The sequence below is a fragment of the Erinaceus europaeus genome, chromosome 18 (genome assembly GCF_950295315.1).
Source record: "Erinaceus europaeus chromosome 18, mEriEur2.1, whole genome shotgun sequence".
NCBI classification, from domain to species: Eukaryota; Metazoa; Chordata; class Mammalia; order Eulipotyphla; family Erinaceidae; genus Erinaceus; species Erinaceus europaeus.
In genome coordinates, this window is record NC_080179.1 from 20,288,282 (window position 1) to 20,305,863 (window position 17,582).

Sequence of the window (17,582 nt, forward strand, 5' to 3'; positions counted from 1 at the left end):
GCAGGGGGGTCGCTTCATAGGCAGTGAAGCATGTTTGCAGGTGTCTGTCTTTCTCTCTTCCTCTCTGGATTCCTCTCTGTCCCATTCAACAATAACAGCAACAACAACAGTAACAATAACAACAAGGGCAACAACAACAAAAAGAATAGAAAAAGAAAAAATGGCCTCTAGGAGCAGTGGATTCGTAGAGCAGGCACCGACTGAGCCCCAGAGATAACCCTGGAGGCAAAAACAAACACACAGCCAGATAAATAGGCATAAACCAAAACCTGACCGGCAGGACGCCTCTCCCTCGAGGCGCTGGATCTTGCTGGTCACTGCAGCTCCTAGCCAAGCAGGCTCAAGTCAGGTACCTGGGCTGTGCCTTTACTAACATTCACACAAGTATTACATCAATAACCAAGGGACCTCTTTTATCTTATTTAAAAAACAGAAACATAATAAGCATTTAATTTCATTCAGTAAATAAGTTCCACTGAACTTACTGGCTCTTAGAAAATTAGGAGAAAGCAAATGTTAAGACATGAGAAATTACATTAAAGGTGTGTGACAGAGTGAGTAGCAAGGGGACCCAGGGCACCTAGGAGGGGTGATTGAAATGGACCAAAAGGGAAGGGAAGTCCTGGATTTATTGCTGTATGTATCTATGCTCTCCTGGTACAGCGCCACGCAGCCAGAGTGCCACCTTCTGGTTTAAAACTGCAGCGACTCCTTTATTTCTTTTGGATGCACAAAGCAACAGCAGTAGTTACAAAATGTTGTCTGGGTGATTGTGAGTGCTCAAAATAAGGATCTGTTGTGGGTTGAATAGAAAGACTTTCCATTCCTTGTGCACACAGTGTAACTTTTTAACAAATATCTCTAGTTGGAATTTCTGTGTAGACCTTTAAATAGAGATGTGACTTACAGGGGCCAAATGTAAAATCTCTTTTCCTTTCATGGTATCGTCAGGTGGTCTGCACTCTTGCAAACGGTTTACAAAACACAAGAAATGGCGTGTGTGGGTACTAGGCATAAAATATTTCTTTTTTTTTTTTTCTTACAGAAGGAGCAGCAAGAACCTACAGGGTGCCTGTCACCACCTTTTCCAGAGACATACACCCCAGAAATGGCAGTAGAAGCCTGGCGGCAAGCCACCCTTACAACTGTTTTGGTTGTGTTAAAATACAAGCACTTTCTGACATTCCCCTCCCCAGCCTGTGAGCCCTACCTCGACTTTGTAGGGAACAAACACATGTCCTCTTCTTAGATCTGCCCTCAGAGTTATTTACAGGATGCCTACAGATGCGGTACAAACTAGTATGAAATTAACGACAGCTTGCATTTCCAGACACGCTCCCGCGGTTAAGTAAAGCGCACCACGCCAATTCCGAAGACCAGTTCCAAGTTAAGGTGACTCAGAGGCATTTGCATCCATAACCACAGACACAGGCTTCTCTACTGTAGCTGGGGCCGATTCGCCGACTCTGTCCTCAACAGTGCTGGGGGCCCTGGGAGCCGGGGGCGCTGTATCTACTTTAAGTGCCGAGGCAGCATCTGCCTTTGCAGTGGTGGTGACCGGGTCGGAAGGTGGGTTGCCGGTGAGTGGGAGGGAGGACAGCAGCTCCCCTGAGCCCGCTGCAGTAGAGACTTCTGGAACCAAAGGGAATGATGGGAGGAACTCGGAAGGCATGGGGAGGGGTGCAATGCCAGGTAAGTTTCGGGGAGGCAAGGAAGGAAGAGGTGGCAGACCTAGGACAAAAACGGTAGAGATCACACATCTTCCCTGGACAAAAAGGGAAGATCATCATCACTTGATTCTTTTCTCTGCATTTCACTAAGTGAACTGAAGCTAAGGAGAAACAACACAAATAAACCCTAACTTCTACTTATCTCCAGTTGCAGGCCTATTAAATACCCACTGCAACACTAGCTGGCTCCCAGGTTCTGTGGGGCTCAGCAGAGCTGAGGGCAGAAATGATTCTTGAGCTGGGAGAGACAGCAGCCCACAGGGCAAGCGATGTAGCTACAGTGAGTGTCAGAAAGCTGCACCCCTGCTCACCCATGCTGCAAACTGAGCAAGAACTGCCCGGCAGACAAAGCAGGAAGGGGAGACACAGGGCCAAACCTCCTGTGAAGACTGAAGAAAGAAGAGGTTTGTAGTACAACCCTTGGGAGTAGCCTCGCCCTAAGCACCCAGCCTCTGATTAAGCCCCAGGGCTCATAAATATTTACCTGATGAGCTTCTTCTAATTCAAAAATGCAGAAAGACAGATAGAAAAGAGCACTGCTTCAGAAACAAAGGCAGACTTTACAGTAAGTTTAGGGTAGTCCCTGGGCAGCGAAGCTCTCAAGGCTTGTAGTCTGCCGATTTGAGAAAAGGGCAGAGAAAGAAGCCAAGAATAACAGGGCACAAAAGACAAGACAGAGAGCAGTGCCACAGAGTGTTATTTTGTGCTTAGTAGTACTCCCTGTTCTTTACTTGCGCAGAAAGATAAATGGGTCGGTGAGAATGGGCTTCGAGAACCACACTGTGCAGTGCAACATTAGAGCACTTACAACCTAGACAGAAGCGTGCCCGTGCAGAACGCAGTACAGGAAGGTCGTTCTCTGGGGTTACAAAGAGCTGACTACTCAGGCAAGCAACTGCACGGCAGCCCTGACATGTGGACATCTCAAAGCCAAAGGTAATCTGGGAGCACATGAACTAGGAGCTGATTTGGGGGACAGGCCTTGTTTTTCATCAGCGCATAAAATTTGAGGATCTGCTATCTTAAAATCTCTTAGGTTTTTTAAAAATTATTTTTTAAAATCAAAAAAGCATTTGTTAATAATGAAGAGTAAATGTCAAGTAACAAGCCCTGCCAGTGAGGCAAGGTGATGGTTTCCTAGCCTAAGCTTTTGGGTGGGGTGGCATAAAACAAGTCCCATGACTCCCCTGATGGCAACCCCCCATGTCACGGGGAATCCATTCACCCTCACTGGGTGCACAATAAGAGCCATCATTCAATACAGCTGCAATACATGCTTCTGCTGCTGCCATCTCTCTCTCTTTCTTTTTTCCTTTCTTTCTTATTATTTGCTACTGGATAGAGACAGGGAGAAATTGAGAGAGAAGGGGGAGATAGAGAGGAAGACAGACAGAGAGACACCTGCAGACCTGCTTCACCACCTGTGAAGCAACTCTCGGGCAGGTGGAGAGCCGGGTCTCAAACCGGGATCCTTAAGCCGGTCCTTGCGCTTTGCACCACGTGTGCTTAACCCACTGCGCTACCGCCCGACTCCCTGCTGCTGTCATTTCTATGACCGGCCTTTTAGGCACTTGATCAGTGAGGATGCTGGGAGATGAGAAAGGGTGAGGAAAGGTGGTCAGCCAGAGGAGACTCACAAAGACTTACTAAATTATCTATTCTTTGCAGGAAAAGCAAAACAAAAAGAAACTGAAATAGAGGGCTGACTTTCATGGAGAGAACCTTTTGTTATACAGAGCAGGATGGGCAACATACCTGGGTTCATGAGTTCTGGCAAGCTGACACCTGGCATGACGTGTGGTGTGGGGAGGTTGAGATTGGGAAGGGTGGGTAGATGAGGCAGTCCTGCCGGTAAGGGTATCAGACCTGAAGAGAAGGTAGAGAACAAAAGTTAGATCATTTAAATTCAGGGAAAAGTTTGATTCTTATGTAATGAAAAAAAAAAGTTACCCACTTCAAAGTGGGTGGTGACGCACCTGGTTGAACGCACACATTACAGTGCACAAGGACCCAGGTTCAAGCCCTGGTCTCCACTCGCAGGAGGAAAGCTTCACAAACGTTGAAGCAGCACTGCAGGTTTCTGTCTCTCTCTCTCCCACCCTTCCTCTCCCTATTCCTTCTTGATTTTTCTCCATCTCTATCTAAATATAAATAATATATTTTAAAAGTCAAAGAATACCAGAAATCTTTTTACTATCTGACAGTTTTGTATAATAAGAACAACTAAATCTCACCGAACCAAAAATTCTTCTCAGATGTAATAATTAGATGGCTAAATGGGTGAAGGTTAAAACAAATAGATAATTTACTTCTAAAACCTTAGAACAAGAACGATTATTGCCTGAGTAATCTTTTTTTTTTTTTTTTAAAGAATTTATTTATTTATTCATGAGAAAGGAGAGAAAGAACCAGCCATCACTCTGGTACATGTGCTGCCGGGGATCGAACTTGGGACCTCATGGTTGAGAATCCAGTGCTTTATCCACTGTGCCACCTCCTGGATCACATGCCTGAGTAATCTTACAGAACTGATTTAACTCAACAAGTACAGTAATGAGTAGAAATGCATTCTTCTTTGATGCATGAGGCCTATAATCTCTCTGGTTTTCTCTTCTCCAAGTTCTAAAATAATTTCAGACTTACAGGTTATAAAAAAAAAGTTATAAAATATAATCTCCATATTTAGTTTCCACTTAAATTCCCCAAGTGTTAACATTTTACCACACTCACTTTATCATTCTCTACAGAGAAAGAGAGAGAGGGAGAGAAAGTGTGTGTTAATGGCCTGACATCCTTAGCCATTTGATTACAGGTGACCCCGATACAATGTGTTTATGATCACGGAAGAAATATTTTATTCGTATCAAGATAAAGGAACTTGGTCCTCACTGGGAATAATAAAACAAAAACCTAACACAATGCTAGAGCTACTAAAAACCCAAACAAGGAGTGCTCCCTTCCAAGGCTTACTATCTAGCCACAGAAACAACAACTAGCAGGAAGCCCTAAGTGGGATGTGCTGGAGAATGTGACTTTTACACACTCCTTATTCCTGCCTTGTGCCGCGCTGGGGGAGGAGGGACTATAAGCACAGGTGGTAGAGGGGAAGGCATGCAAGGCTCAGCAGCTAACTACTCAGTGACTAACAGTTTGTTACTGTTGCTGTCATTTACCACTAAGTGACTATGGAGATAAAAGATTAAGACACGATGCATCATCACGTAGGTATAACGTTTGCATTGTTTTCAAATGAAGAGTATCACTAATGCTGTTATTATTACACATGTTTAACATTCTGCTGCTTACCTGGTAATGTAGTAGCTGGGTTCAGTGGTGGCAGAGAAGTGAGGGACTGGTTTACTTGTGGCAATAATGGTACAGTTGGTACACCTAGAATGAAGGAATCTTTTAAGAAACTCTTAACAAATACAATCAACAAAGAAAAAAAAAAACTGCATTAGGGCGGTCTTCACCCCTCCATCCCAGGCTACGTCTTCATTCAGGGGACTTAAATGAACCCTGATTCCTGTCCTTGTTATAGCTCGGTAACCTTCTCTGCCCATGGCTTTTCAGAGGCTGTTGGCAGAGCCAAGGGAAGGTTCTACAAATCCAACTAACCCTGGCTAAGTTCACTAAGGTCAGCAGCCTAACCTTATTAAATAATAATAAGCAGGGCTAGTTAAGAAAGCCATTTCAAACTTTGGAAATGGGATACAAGGATTCCAGTCAATATCCCAACCCAGAACCAAAACCATGTGACCTGCAGCTGCTGGCAGGATTGGGGGGGGGGGGGGCTGGGGGAGATGTGGCCCATTAGATGGTGAATGCTGTGGCATTTACTTCTTTATTATTTTTTTTAATTATCTTTGTCTATTTATTGACTAGAGACAGCCAGAAATCAAGAGGTAAGAGAGAAAGAAAGAGACACTTCCAATACTGTTTTACCACTTGCAAAGCCTTCCCCCTACAGGTGGGGACTGAGGGCCTGAACCTGGGTCCTTGTACATTATAACATGTGCGCCACCACCCAGCCCCGAATGCTGCATTGTTGTAGAGAAGAATGACACAGATGGCCTGAAGAGACAAAAGAGCAGGTGAACCTTTAGAGATAAAGAAAACGACTTGGCTTCCAGAATCTCTATTTCCTTCTGACTCTAGGTTCTGTGACTCTCCCATGTAGGCCAATATACTCCATCTTTACCACTAACTTGAAGTTAGGTTCTTTCTATAGAAATAACTCCCCCTCCCATGAGAGGGTAACTGCTGGAGCTTGGTGCCCACACTATGAATCCACTGCTCCTGGGGCCACTTGTTCTTTCCATTTTATTTGACAGGACAGAGAGAAAGGGGGGTGGGAGGTGGAGAGGGAGAGAGAGACAGACACCTGCAGACCTGCTTTACCACTTGTGAAGCATCCCCCCTAGAGGTGGGGAGTGGGAGCTGAACCCAGGTCTTGGTGCAAGGTAATATATGTTTAGCTCAGCACACCACTGCCCAGGCCCCTCCCCCATTTTTCTTTCTTTTATTAGAGAGAAAGAGAGAGAGAGAAAAAGAAAGGAAAAACAGAGGCCCCCATGAATTATCAAGGGCTATCATGGTGCTTCCATCTGGTGTCTGGGCTCAACCACAGGGTCTCATGCCTGCAAAGGGACATACTCTACCAGGAGACTAGCTTAGAGGGAGTGTCTAATAACAGGTATAGGCCTTTTTTTTTTTAATTGCCACCAGGGTTATCACTGGGGGTCAGTGCCAGCACTAAAATCCCACTGCTCCCAGTGTCTACACCCCCCTACCTTTTTTTCTTTCCAATTAAGATAGGACAAAGAGAAACTGAGAGAGGACCAGGAGATAGAAGAGGAGAGAGACCTACTTCACCACTCACAAAGCAGACCTCCTGCAGGTGAGCGGGTAATGAAACTCTTAAAATTAGGGTGGCTGAGCAGTAACACACTGGGCTAAGCACATCTAGTGTGAAGTGTAGGGACTAGCACAGGGATCTTGGTTCAAGCTCCTGGCTCCCCACCTGCTTGTAGGTCTTATCTTTCTCCCTCTGTCTTCCCCATCCCTCTCAATTTCTCTCTGTCCTATCCAACAACAATAGCAGCAAAAAGGAGAAAATGAAAAAAGAAAAGGAAAAAGAAAGAAAGGAAAAAGTGGCCACCAGGAGCAGTGATTCATAGTGCGGGCAATACTGAGCCTCAGCAATAAACCTGGAGGCAAAAAACAAAACTCTAAAATTAGCGGAGGTGATGGTTATACAATTCTGCAAAAATACTAAAAAGACCCACTAAACTGGATGAGTGCATTGGACAGTACATGAATTAAAGTTGGGACAAACAACAAACAAACAAAACCCACTTCAAACAGAAAAAGGACTATTTGAAGTAGAACAAGAAATAGGGAGACAGTAAGATGTACCCTTGGGCAAGACTGAGAGCCTAGGGAAGGTATGCCGCTCACATGTGTATTCCCAGTACCCAGCACCTAGAGGATATATACGCGCTTGTGAAGTAAATAGAGCAAAGAAACAGGACTTAAAGGTACAACCTGTATACTAAGAGAAGCTGAGAAGAGGGAAATGCAGCCTGTGAGTATATGACCATGGTGAGTCAGTAGGAGTTTTCAAATACAAGGCCTGTTAATTCAGAACACACTTCAAGTTTTTAAAGCATGCTGAAAATTTCTTTTTAAAAAAAAAAAATTTATTTACTTATTCCTTTTTGTTGCCCTTGTTGCTTTATTGTTGTAGTTATTGTTGTCATCATTGTTGGATAGGACAGAGAGAAATGGAGAGAGGACAGGAAGACAGAGAGGGGGAGAGAAAGACACCTGCAGACTTGCTTCACTGCCTGGGATCCTTACTGGCGTCCTTGTGCTTTGTGTCACTTGCGCTTAACCCTCCGTGCTACCACCCGACTCCCTGACATTAATTGCTAAAACTGTATAGCTAGAGACAGAACAGAGCATCAGGGGAACCAAATGAAATTGACAGCAGCTTCTTTTTTTCTGCATACCTGTACTGAGAACATTACTGACAGCTGGTGGAGATGAGCTAATAGAAAGTCCAGACAGACCCTTTTCAATTTCTGTAGTTCCTGGTGTTGACAAAGACGGAGGGTTAACTGAGGAAAGCTGGACCTTAAAAAACAAAAAACGAAACAAAAAAAAACACCTCAAATTGTAGTCATTGTTTTTCGCTTACCTTACAGATACAGTCTGTGGTAAAATGGTAGAAGTTTTCAGGTGGCACCTGGGCCCTCAGAAACTCGTTAATTCGGATGTATAGCAAGGACTGTGCACTGCAAACATCTCCCCATCCTAGCGCCTCTAGTCTCTCTACACATGGCATCTATGTTGTGACCCCAACAGGAGTTTGGGACAATTAGCATATGAATGATGTCAGTCCGAGGTGAGGCGGAGCAGACTGACAAGGGGATATATTTAAGGACAGACTTGGAGCTGCTTGCTCTCTTGATTAGATGACCTTCACCATGGACTTTCTCTCTCGTTTTTAATTTACTTTTTAAAAACTGTTAAATAGGAAGAATCTTAAGACAAGCAGAAACAGCTCTAATCTGGAGGATTATAGCAATGTGTAACTGGGAAGGGCTCCGTGGGATGGTCAGACTTGACAGTCTGTACCTTCTGTAGAGACTGAATGAAAAAACGGCCAAAGAGATAATGCTGCCTTTTTCCAGGCACATGCTGTTGTGACTACTGTCAGTTTTCCTCACAGGCTATGAGATATTTTATTTACGTTTAAAAATAGTTTTTCTTCAGGGTAGTGGAAATGCTCAGATACCAGTCACTGAAGTCCCTCTCTAACATAGGTGCAGAACAGTCTTATTGATCTCTGGATTTGTCCAGTCATTCCGAATGTCATCCAGGTGGTTACCGAAATCCACAAGTGTTTCGCAGGATCGGCAGTCCAGGAGAGATGCTGAGATCCCCTGGGTCTCTGGCCAGTCTTCACAGTAATCATAGAGTGGGTCTCGGCACCGCCATTTGTTTTCGTGGTGCTCGTACACACGGATCGTAGGCACCACACAGTCCATCGTGAACTTAGTGTTGTCCACCATGATGAGCGCTGTGTCACGGAAGCCCTCAGCGATTCTGGAAGCAACCTTTTCGGCCACCTGGTTTGGGCTGGCATCCTTTACTTGTTCATTAGCTTGATAATAACCAGCAATCACGTAACTATTATCTTTGCACCAGGAATCAATCAGGGTGAGGGCCACCTCGAGCATGGGTGCAAGGGCGAGCGAGCCGTGGAAGAGGGGGATTCAGCCTGTTGACTGCGCAGTGCGGGTACTTGGCGCCGTGCAGCACCATCTCGCAGCAGGCTGGGTGGTCAGCTTCATCCCAGGCATGCTGAGCCAGGCGGCCCCCGGGGGAGCTGCCTCGGGCCTGGACCCAAGTGCCAGCCGCTCTGCGCCCCGGCAGACAAGTGGGACGAAGAGGCGATGGGCCGGGAACCCCACAGGCCGGTGCACAGATCCCCCTTTCTGCGGCTGCTCTGCAGCCAAAGCTGGAGCTTCAGCTCCCCCTCGCGCCTCCACACAATGGGCTCTCCATTTGCTGTGGCTCCGGACTGATCCTGGCCTTTCCATGTGGTGATCTTGGGTAACTGACTTTGGACTTTTGCCTATTTTCCTAGCTAGACTTCTCCCCTCACATTCTCAGTGATTTTGCTTAACCTTAAATGGGGCCACTTATTTTGCAGTACCTAGATATTTGCCTTTTACCTGTTTCACTCAAATAAAGCCTCTGTTTAAACCCATTCTCAGCACCACGCAGTCAATCCTTTATGTGCCACAGCTGAAGCCTCCCCCCTTTTTATTTATTTTGCCTCCAGGGGCTCGGTGCCTGCACTATGAATCTACTGCTCCTGGAAGTTATTTCTCCTTTTTTGTTGCCCTTGGTGTTTTATCATTGTTGTGATTGTTACTGTTGTCACTGTTGTTGGATAGGACAGAGAAAGTGAGAAAGGAGGGGAAGACAGAGGGGGGAGAGAAAGACACTTGCAGATCTGCTTCACCGCTTGTGAAGAGATTCCCCCCCCCCCCCCGGCCAGTGGGGAGCCGGGGGCTAGAACCGGGATCTTTAAGCTGGTCCTTGTGCTTTGTGCCATGTGCACTTAACCTGCTGTGCTACTGCCCGACCCCCCTAGAGCCCCTTTTTAGTTAAAGTTTCAACACATCTACCCAATGATACATCCCTCTAGCTACTGCCACACCAAGAGAACATTCCATACTTCCCTTTCTAGACACGCCCAAATCTTTTCACTCAGCCCTTAAAATACACTGTTTTTCTGTTTTCAGCACTTTGGCTACGGTTTTTTGTTTTGGCCATCAGGGTTATCACTGAGGCTCGGTGTCTGCCTGACTTTGCTGTTCCCAGTGGCCATTTCTTTTCTTTTCTTTTTTGATAAAGGATGAGAGTGATAAAGGAGCAAAAACAAAAAAAGGGACACACCCGGGGCACTTCCCCAGGACTCCTGAAGCTGCCCTGTGTAGCTGCTCCCCTGCGCAGACAGTGGGCTCAAAGCCAGGGTGGCACAAACGGCAAAGTGTGCGCTCCCCCAAATGAGCCGCCACCACTACCCTAAGCCTGTTTTGGGTTTTTCTATTTTATTTCTGCAGAGTCAGAACCTCATGCACGTGAGACCTCATTGCACCCAGGTCACTTTCCCCCCAAACTACTTTTTAAAAACAAAACTACTCTCTTTGCTGATGATTCTCATCCCCCTGCCCCCCCGCCTTGCCTTTTGTCTTTAAATACAGAACCACAAATATTTTTGTTGTTTTTATTGCCACCAGGTTTATTGCTGGGGCTCGGTGCCGGCACTGCAAATCCAATGCTTCTGGTGGCCATTTTTTTCCTACTTTGTTTTAATTTGACAGAACAGAGAGAAATTGAGAGGGAAGGGGAGATAGGGAGGGAGGGAGAAAGATAAGACATCTATCTGGAGATCTGCTTCCCCACTCACGAAGGGTCCTTCCTGCAGGTGGGGAGCAGGATCTCAAACCCAGATCCCTGTGCATGGTGACATGTGCACTTAACCAGGTGCACCACCACCTGGCCCCCCAGACCCACACATTTAACTCCCATCCTGGAAGCTCAGATTCACCATGATCGATCCTTAACACACTGAAACAACCACGCAGTAAAGTTATCTTACCTCCGTAAACCCATCTTTAAGAGGGGTGATAGGTGTACCAGTCATCTGTCCTGGAAGAGAAATTTTCTTTCCTTCTTCAAATGGGCGTGTGGGTATTCGATGCAAATAACCATATCCAATGCCACATCCTAGGCTGTGAAAATTTAAGTTACTGTTACCAGTTGTAGCTCATAGTCCTTTGAAGTTATGAAATGCAAAAACAGATTCGCTATATATCGCTATGTGTAACATCATCTGTGGCTGGGATATGCTCAGCAGCCATGACGTGCTCGCGAAGCCTTGCGTTTGGTCCTCAGTAAGGCATAAAATGATCGATGGGTCCCTGGTATGTATCTCTCCCTCTCAATAAAAAGAGAGCGACTATCTCATCAGAGGCGTCCTCTATTCTATATTAAAATAGCATCCTTCCCCTGACCAGGGGCCCTGACTTTTCTTTATTTTAGCCTTCATCATCCTCAGCATATTTATGTGCTGACTTCCTGTCTCCACAATAACGTGTTAAGCCCCTTGAGTGCACAGAGCTTGTTAATAATGTTCACTGCCGGGGGCCGGACGGTAGTGCTGCGGGTTAAGCACACATAATGTGAAGGGCAAGGATCCTGGTTGGAGCCCCCGGCTCCCCACCTGCAGGGGAGTCACTTCACAGGCAGTGAAGCAGGCCTGCAGGTGTCTTTCTCTCCTTCTCTGTCTGCCCCATCTTTGTCAATTTCTCTGTCCTATCCAACAACAGAAAATAAGTAAATAAATAAATAATTTAAAAGGGTTTGGGTGCTAGTGCATCCGGTTGAGCACACATCACAATACACAAGGACCCGGGTCCCTACCTGCAGGGGGAAAGCTTTGCGAGTGGTGGAGCAGTATTGCAGGTGTCTCTCTGTCTCTCTTCCTCTCTGTCATCCCCTTCTCTCTTGATTCCTGGCTGCCTCTATCTAATAAATAAATTTTTTAAAAAAGAGCTATTCTATTCCCTGATCCAGCTTTCTGGTCCTTTTTCCAGCCATGACACATCTCCCAGACAATAATAACTTGGGTCCACCTGCATATCAGATGTCAGGCTCAAACAAAACAAAACAAAACAAAACAAAACAAAACAAAACAAAACAAAACAAACAAAAACACTAGTATAGTCATGGCCTTTTGGAATATACCTAAAATAGGCTTACTAACTATCTACAAAACGGAGACCCCCAAATCTTCATCTGCACCAATCCAGCCTTTAGGTTCATGATTAGTCAATAATTAGTTTGGCTTTATATGTTAACTCTCTTTTCAGCCAGCAGGTTCCAGATGCTACCACCGTGATGCCAACCGGACTTCCCTGGGCAGATGACCCCACCAATGTGTCCTGGAGCCTCGCTTCCCCAGAGCCCTGCCCCACTAGAGAAAGAGAGAGACAGGCTGGGAGTATAGATCAATTTGTCAATGCCCACGTTCAGTGGAGAAGCAATTACAGAAGCCAGACCTTCTACCTTCTGTACCCCATAATGACCCTGGGTCCATGCTCCCAGAGGGATAAAGAATAGGAAAGCTATCAGGGGAGAGGGTGGGATGTGGAGATCTGGTGGTGGGAATTGTGTGGAGCTGTACCCCCCTTTTTTTTCTTCCCTCCAGGGTTATTGCTGGGCTCGATGCCTGCACCATGAATCCACCGCTCCTGGAGGCCATTTTCCCCCCTTTTTGTTGCCCTTATTGTTGTAGCCTCATTGTGGTTATTATTATTGCCATTGTTGATGTTGTTTGTTGTTGGATAGGACAGAGAGAAATGGAGAGAGGAGGGGAAGGCAGAGAGGGGGAGAGAAAGACAGACACCTGCAGACCTGCTTCACCGCCTGTGAAGCAACTCCCTTGCAGGTGGGGAGCTGGGGGCTCAAACCGGGATCCTTACACCGGTCCCTGCGCGCTTTGCGCCACATGCGCCTAACCCACTGCGCCACTGCCCGACCCCCAGTTGTACCCCTTTTTAAAAAATATTTATTTATTTCCTCTTGTTGCCCTTGTTATTGATGTCATTGTTGTTGGATAGGACAGAGAGAAATGGCGAGAGGAGGGGAAGACAGAGAGGGGAAGAGAAAGACACCTGCAGACCTGCTTCACCGCCTGTGAAGCGAATCCCCGCCTGTGAAGCGAATCCCCTGCAGGTGGGGAGCTGGGGGCTCGAACTGGGATCCTTATGCTGGTCCTTGCACTTTGCGCCATATATGCGCTTAACCTGCTGCGCTACCGCCCGGCTCCCCAGTTGTACCCCTCTTATCCTATGGTTCTTGTAGTGTTTCCTTTTTAGTAAATAAAAATTATATAAAAAATTTAAAAGTATTGATAATGTTCACTGCCTTACTAGGTCTCAGCATAGTACAAGCTTCTGCTTTTGGTTCAGAGCAACCCATCCATTTTGGAAAGCCAACAGTCTCCACAAAGTACTACAAAGCCGCAGCAGTTAAATAGAACACATTGCATGATCCCACTGCTTGGGAGGGAAATTTCAAAAATAAAATTGAAAATTACTTTGTTAAAACACTAACAGCAAAAGGGCAGTTTTTGCTCTTAGATTTGTAAAGAAAAGAACTATAATGGACCCTTGAAGAAGGTGGATTTGAATGCACAGGTCCAATTGAGTGTGAATTGAATTTTAAAAAAAAGATAACACACACGGCAGTACTTTAATGTATTTTCTTTTCCTCATAATTTTATTAATAATATTTTTTCTCTAGCATATTTTACTGTAGGAGTAGAGTATATAATATATAATGTACAACGTAACAGGTATATGTTAGTCAACTGTATTGTTTTGAAGGCTTCTACTTAATGGTAAGCTTTTAATGAAAGTTTTGGGGGATTCAATAGTTACAAGCAGATTTAACTGTGCAGGGGTTGGCATCCCCACCTGTGTTGTTCAAGGATCAGCAGTACAGTCTATGTACACTTTGCTCACTAAATATGTGCTTAAAAAAATGAATTACTGGGGAGTCGGGTGGTAGCGCAGTCGGTTAAGCGCAGGTAGCACCAAACGCAAGGACCAGCATAAGGATCCCAGTTCGAGCCCCCGGCTCCCCACCTGTAGGGGAGTCGCTTCACAAGTGGTGAAGCAGGTGTCTATCTTTCTCTGTCCCTCTCTGTCTTCCCTTCTTTTCTCCATTTCTCTTTGTCCTATCCAACAACAACGACATCAACAACAGCAGCAGCGATAACTACAACAACAATAAAAAGCAACAAGGGCAACAAAAGGGAAAAGAAGTAAATAAATAAAAATAATAAAAAAGAAAGCTTTTGACAAAATACAACATCCCTTTATGATCAAAACACTACAAAAAATGGGAATAGATGGAAAATTCCTCAAGATAGTGGAGTCTATATATAGCAAACCTAAAGCCAACATCATACTCAATGGTGAAAAACTGGAAGCATTTCCCCTCAGATCAGGTACTAGACAGGGCTGCCCACTATCACCATGACTATTCAACATAGTGTTGGAAGTTTCCATGTTCATGGGTTGCAAGAATTAACATCATCAAAATGAATATACTACCCAGAGCCATCTACAAATTTAATGCCATCCCCATCAAGATCCCAACCACATTTTTTAGGAGAATAGAACAAATGCTACAAATGTTTATCTGGAACCAGAAAAGACCTAGAATTGCCAAAATAATCTTGAGAAGAAAGAACAGAACTGGAGGCATCATACTCCCAGATCGCAAATTGTATTATAGGGCCATTGTCATCAAAACTACTTGGTACTGGAACATGAATAGATACACTGACAAGTGGAATAGAATTGAAAGCCCAGAAGTGAGTCCCCACACCTATGGACATCTAATTTTTGACAAAGGTGCCAAGACTATTGAATGGGGAAAGCAGAATCTCTTCAACAAATGGTGTTGGAAAAAAATTAAAATGGGTTGAAACATGCAGAAGAATGAAACTGAACCACTATATTTCACCAAATTCCAAGTGGATCAAGGACTTGGATGTTAGACCACAAACTATCAGATACTTAGAGGAAAATATTGGCAGAACTCTTTTCAGCATAAATTTTAAAGACATCTTCAATGAAATGAATCCAATTACAAAGAAGACTAAGGCAAGCATAAACCTATGGGACTACATTAAATTAAAAAGCTTCTGCACAGCAAAAGAAACCACTACCCAAACCAAGATACCCCTCATAGAATGGGAGAAGATCTTTACATGCCATACATCAGAGAAGAGGCTAATAACCAGAATATATAAAGAGCTTGCCAAACTCAACAACAAGAAAACAAATAACCCCATCCAAAAATGGAGGGAGGATATGGACAGAATATTCACCACAGAAGACATCCAAAAGGCTCAGAAACACATGAAAAAATGCTCCAAGTCTCTGATTGTCAGAGAAATGCAAATCAAGACAGCAATGAGATACCACGTCACTCCTGTTAGAATGTCATACATCAGAAAAGGTAACAGCAGCAAATGCTGGAGAGGTTGTGGGGAACCCTCTTGCAGTGCTGGTGGGAATGTAAATTGGTCCAACCTCTGTGGAGAAGAGTCTGTAGAACCCTCAGAAGGCTAGAAATGAAACACCTACCCTATGACCCTGTAATTCCTCTCCTGGAGATCTATCCTAAGGAACCCAACACACCCATCCAAAAAGATCTGTGTACACACATGTTCTTAGTAGCACAATTTGTAATAGCCAAAACCTGGAAGCAACCCAGGTGTCCAACAACAGATGAATGGCTGAGCAAGTTGTGGTATGTATACACAATAGAATACTATTCAGCTGTAAAAAATGGTGACTTCACTGTTTTTAGCCGATCTTGGATGGATCTTGAAAAATTCATGTTAAATGAAATAAGTCAGAAACAGAAGGATGAGTATGGGATGATCTCACTCTCAGGCAGAAGTTGAAAAACAAGATCAGAAGAGAAAACACAAGTAGAACCTGAACTGGAATTGGCGTATTGTACCAAAGTAAAAGACTCTGGGGTGTGTTGGGGGGGGGAAGAATACAGGCCCAAGAAGGATGACAGAGGACCCAGTGGGGGTTGTATTGTTATGTGGAAAACTGGAAAATGTTATGCATGTACAAACTATTGTATTTACTGTCAAATGTAAAACATTAATCGCCCAATAAAGAAATTTAAAAAATAAAAAAAAATGAATTATTGAACATTCAAGGTTGACTTCTCTTAAGTAACTTGTCTCAAAATAATCAGTGTTTCTGACTAATGAATTTAGACAGTCATCACTTAGCCTAAAAAAAAAGTAGCCTTACCTTCCTTCTCCACCCCATGCAGAATTTGGTGTAATAATCACTTCTCGACAGTTATCGGTGTCTGTATTATACACGTAAAGCTTCAATGGTTTTGCTTCATGTGTTTCAATAAGGCTGAAGAGATCTTCAGACTGCAAAAGCATCACAGGAGAGAAATTACTGCTAACTAAACTTCAAGAATAGTATCAAACATAGCTAATGTCATATTCACCTAGAAAACTTCTCTAAACATAAAAATCATTTCTCAAAACCAATGCTCTAAGAAAAATCTAATTATCTGTCTACTGTATGCAATGCCTTACTCTAGTTTCGTAAGGTTAAGTCAACAATTTCAGTAAAACTCTTCTACATCAAAGTTGTACACAATGGCTTTTATACTTCATTATCAAAATATGGCTATCTGGACACCTTATTTTCCTTTTCCATTTTTGATTTAGCAATATATATATATATTCACACTAATTAGCACACAAGGAAAAGGAGCTAACTAATAGAGCTGAGGCAATTTCATCACACTAAAGAACACAGAAAGTTAAGAGAAAAATAAATCAGTGACTGATGTGGATTTGATTTAGTTTGATTGTTCACAAAGAACTTCAGTTTTGATGACAATGGCCCTGTATTTTGTATTCACAAAATGTGTGCTACTGTTCTACAGCATGTGTTCGCCTCCAGTCCAGCTTAAAAGACACCTCCCAGATAAGACACTTCCTTAACAAGACAATGCAAGGTGTAAGTGATCTCTGGTTAGGAGTGACTGAAATTTCAACTCTGAATACAAAGTATGCAAGTACACTTGTGGACTTAAATACCAATGGAAAGTTGGTTTGTGATTTATATGATTAATAAACACGTTAATTACCTCGTTCATGACCATATCTGCTCCAATGATATAATCACTGTGAGGTCTAAGACCTGCTAATGCTGCAGGAGAATTTGATTCTACTTCCTAGGATGACAAAAACACATCTCAAAATTACAGAATATAAAACAGTCTTTCAAAATGTATAGCTCACAACCCATAGTTACAGTGATTTATAGACCATTATCTTTCTGTACTGTTAGAGATAATTTCAGATGTCAGAAGCTATGGATATGTATTTAAATCTTCCAAGCCTAAAACTCACATAGTTAATAAGTAATTAAAAATATTTCTATAGTTATCTGGTTTAACAGGTTTCTAGTGAGCAAGGCACTAAAAAAGTAATTCTTTTTTTTTTAAAGTTATCTTTTCTTAATTATCTTTATTTATTTATTGGATAGAAACAGGTAGAAATCAAGAGGGAAGGGGGTGATAGGGAAGGAGAGAGACAGAGAGACACCTGCAGCCCTGTCTCACCACTTGTGAAGCTTTCCCCCTGCAGGTGGGAACCAGGGGATCGAACCTGGGTCCTTGTGCATTGTAACATGTGCACTC

The 17,582-nt window shown here is 43.9% G+C and overlaps 1 protein-coding gene and 1 pseudogene across 1 annotated transcript in view; both read right to left on the bottom strand.

Moving 5' to 3' along the window:
• Positions 1 to 396: 396 nt before the first annotated feature.
• Positions 397 to 17,582, bottom strand: part of GORASP2 (golgi reassembly stacking protein 2) — a 37,348-nt gene continuing 20,162 nt past the window's right edge. Inside the window, exons 4-10 of the mRNA XM_007534536.3 lie at positions 17,028 to 17,114; positions 16,166 to 16,296; positions 10,912 to 11,044; positions 7,745 to 7,868; positions 5,037 to 5,120; positions 3,486 to 3,596; positions 397 to 1,731 (exon numbers count right to left, since the gene is read on the bottom strand). Coding sequence (XP_007534598.1) covers positions 1,388 to 1,731; positions 3,486 to 3,596; positions 5,037 to 5,120; positions 7,745 to 7,868; positions 10,912 to 11,044; positions 16,166 to 16,296; positions 17,028 to 17,114 — 1,014 coding nt within the window. The 3' untranslated portion in view covers positions 397 to 1,387. The remainder of the gene's footprint in view (positions 1,732 to 3,485; positions 3,597 to 5,036; positions 5,121 to 7,744; positions 7,869 to 10,911; positions 11,045 to 16,165; positions 16,297 to 17,027; positions 17,115 to 17,582) is intronic.
• Positions 7,879 to 9,100, bottom strand: LOC103123857 (ER membrane protein complex subunit 8-like; annotated as a pseudogene).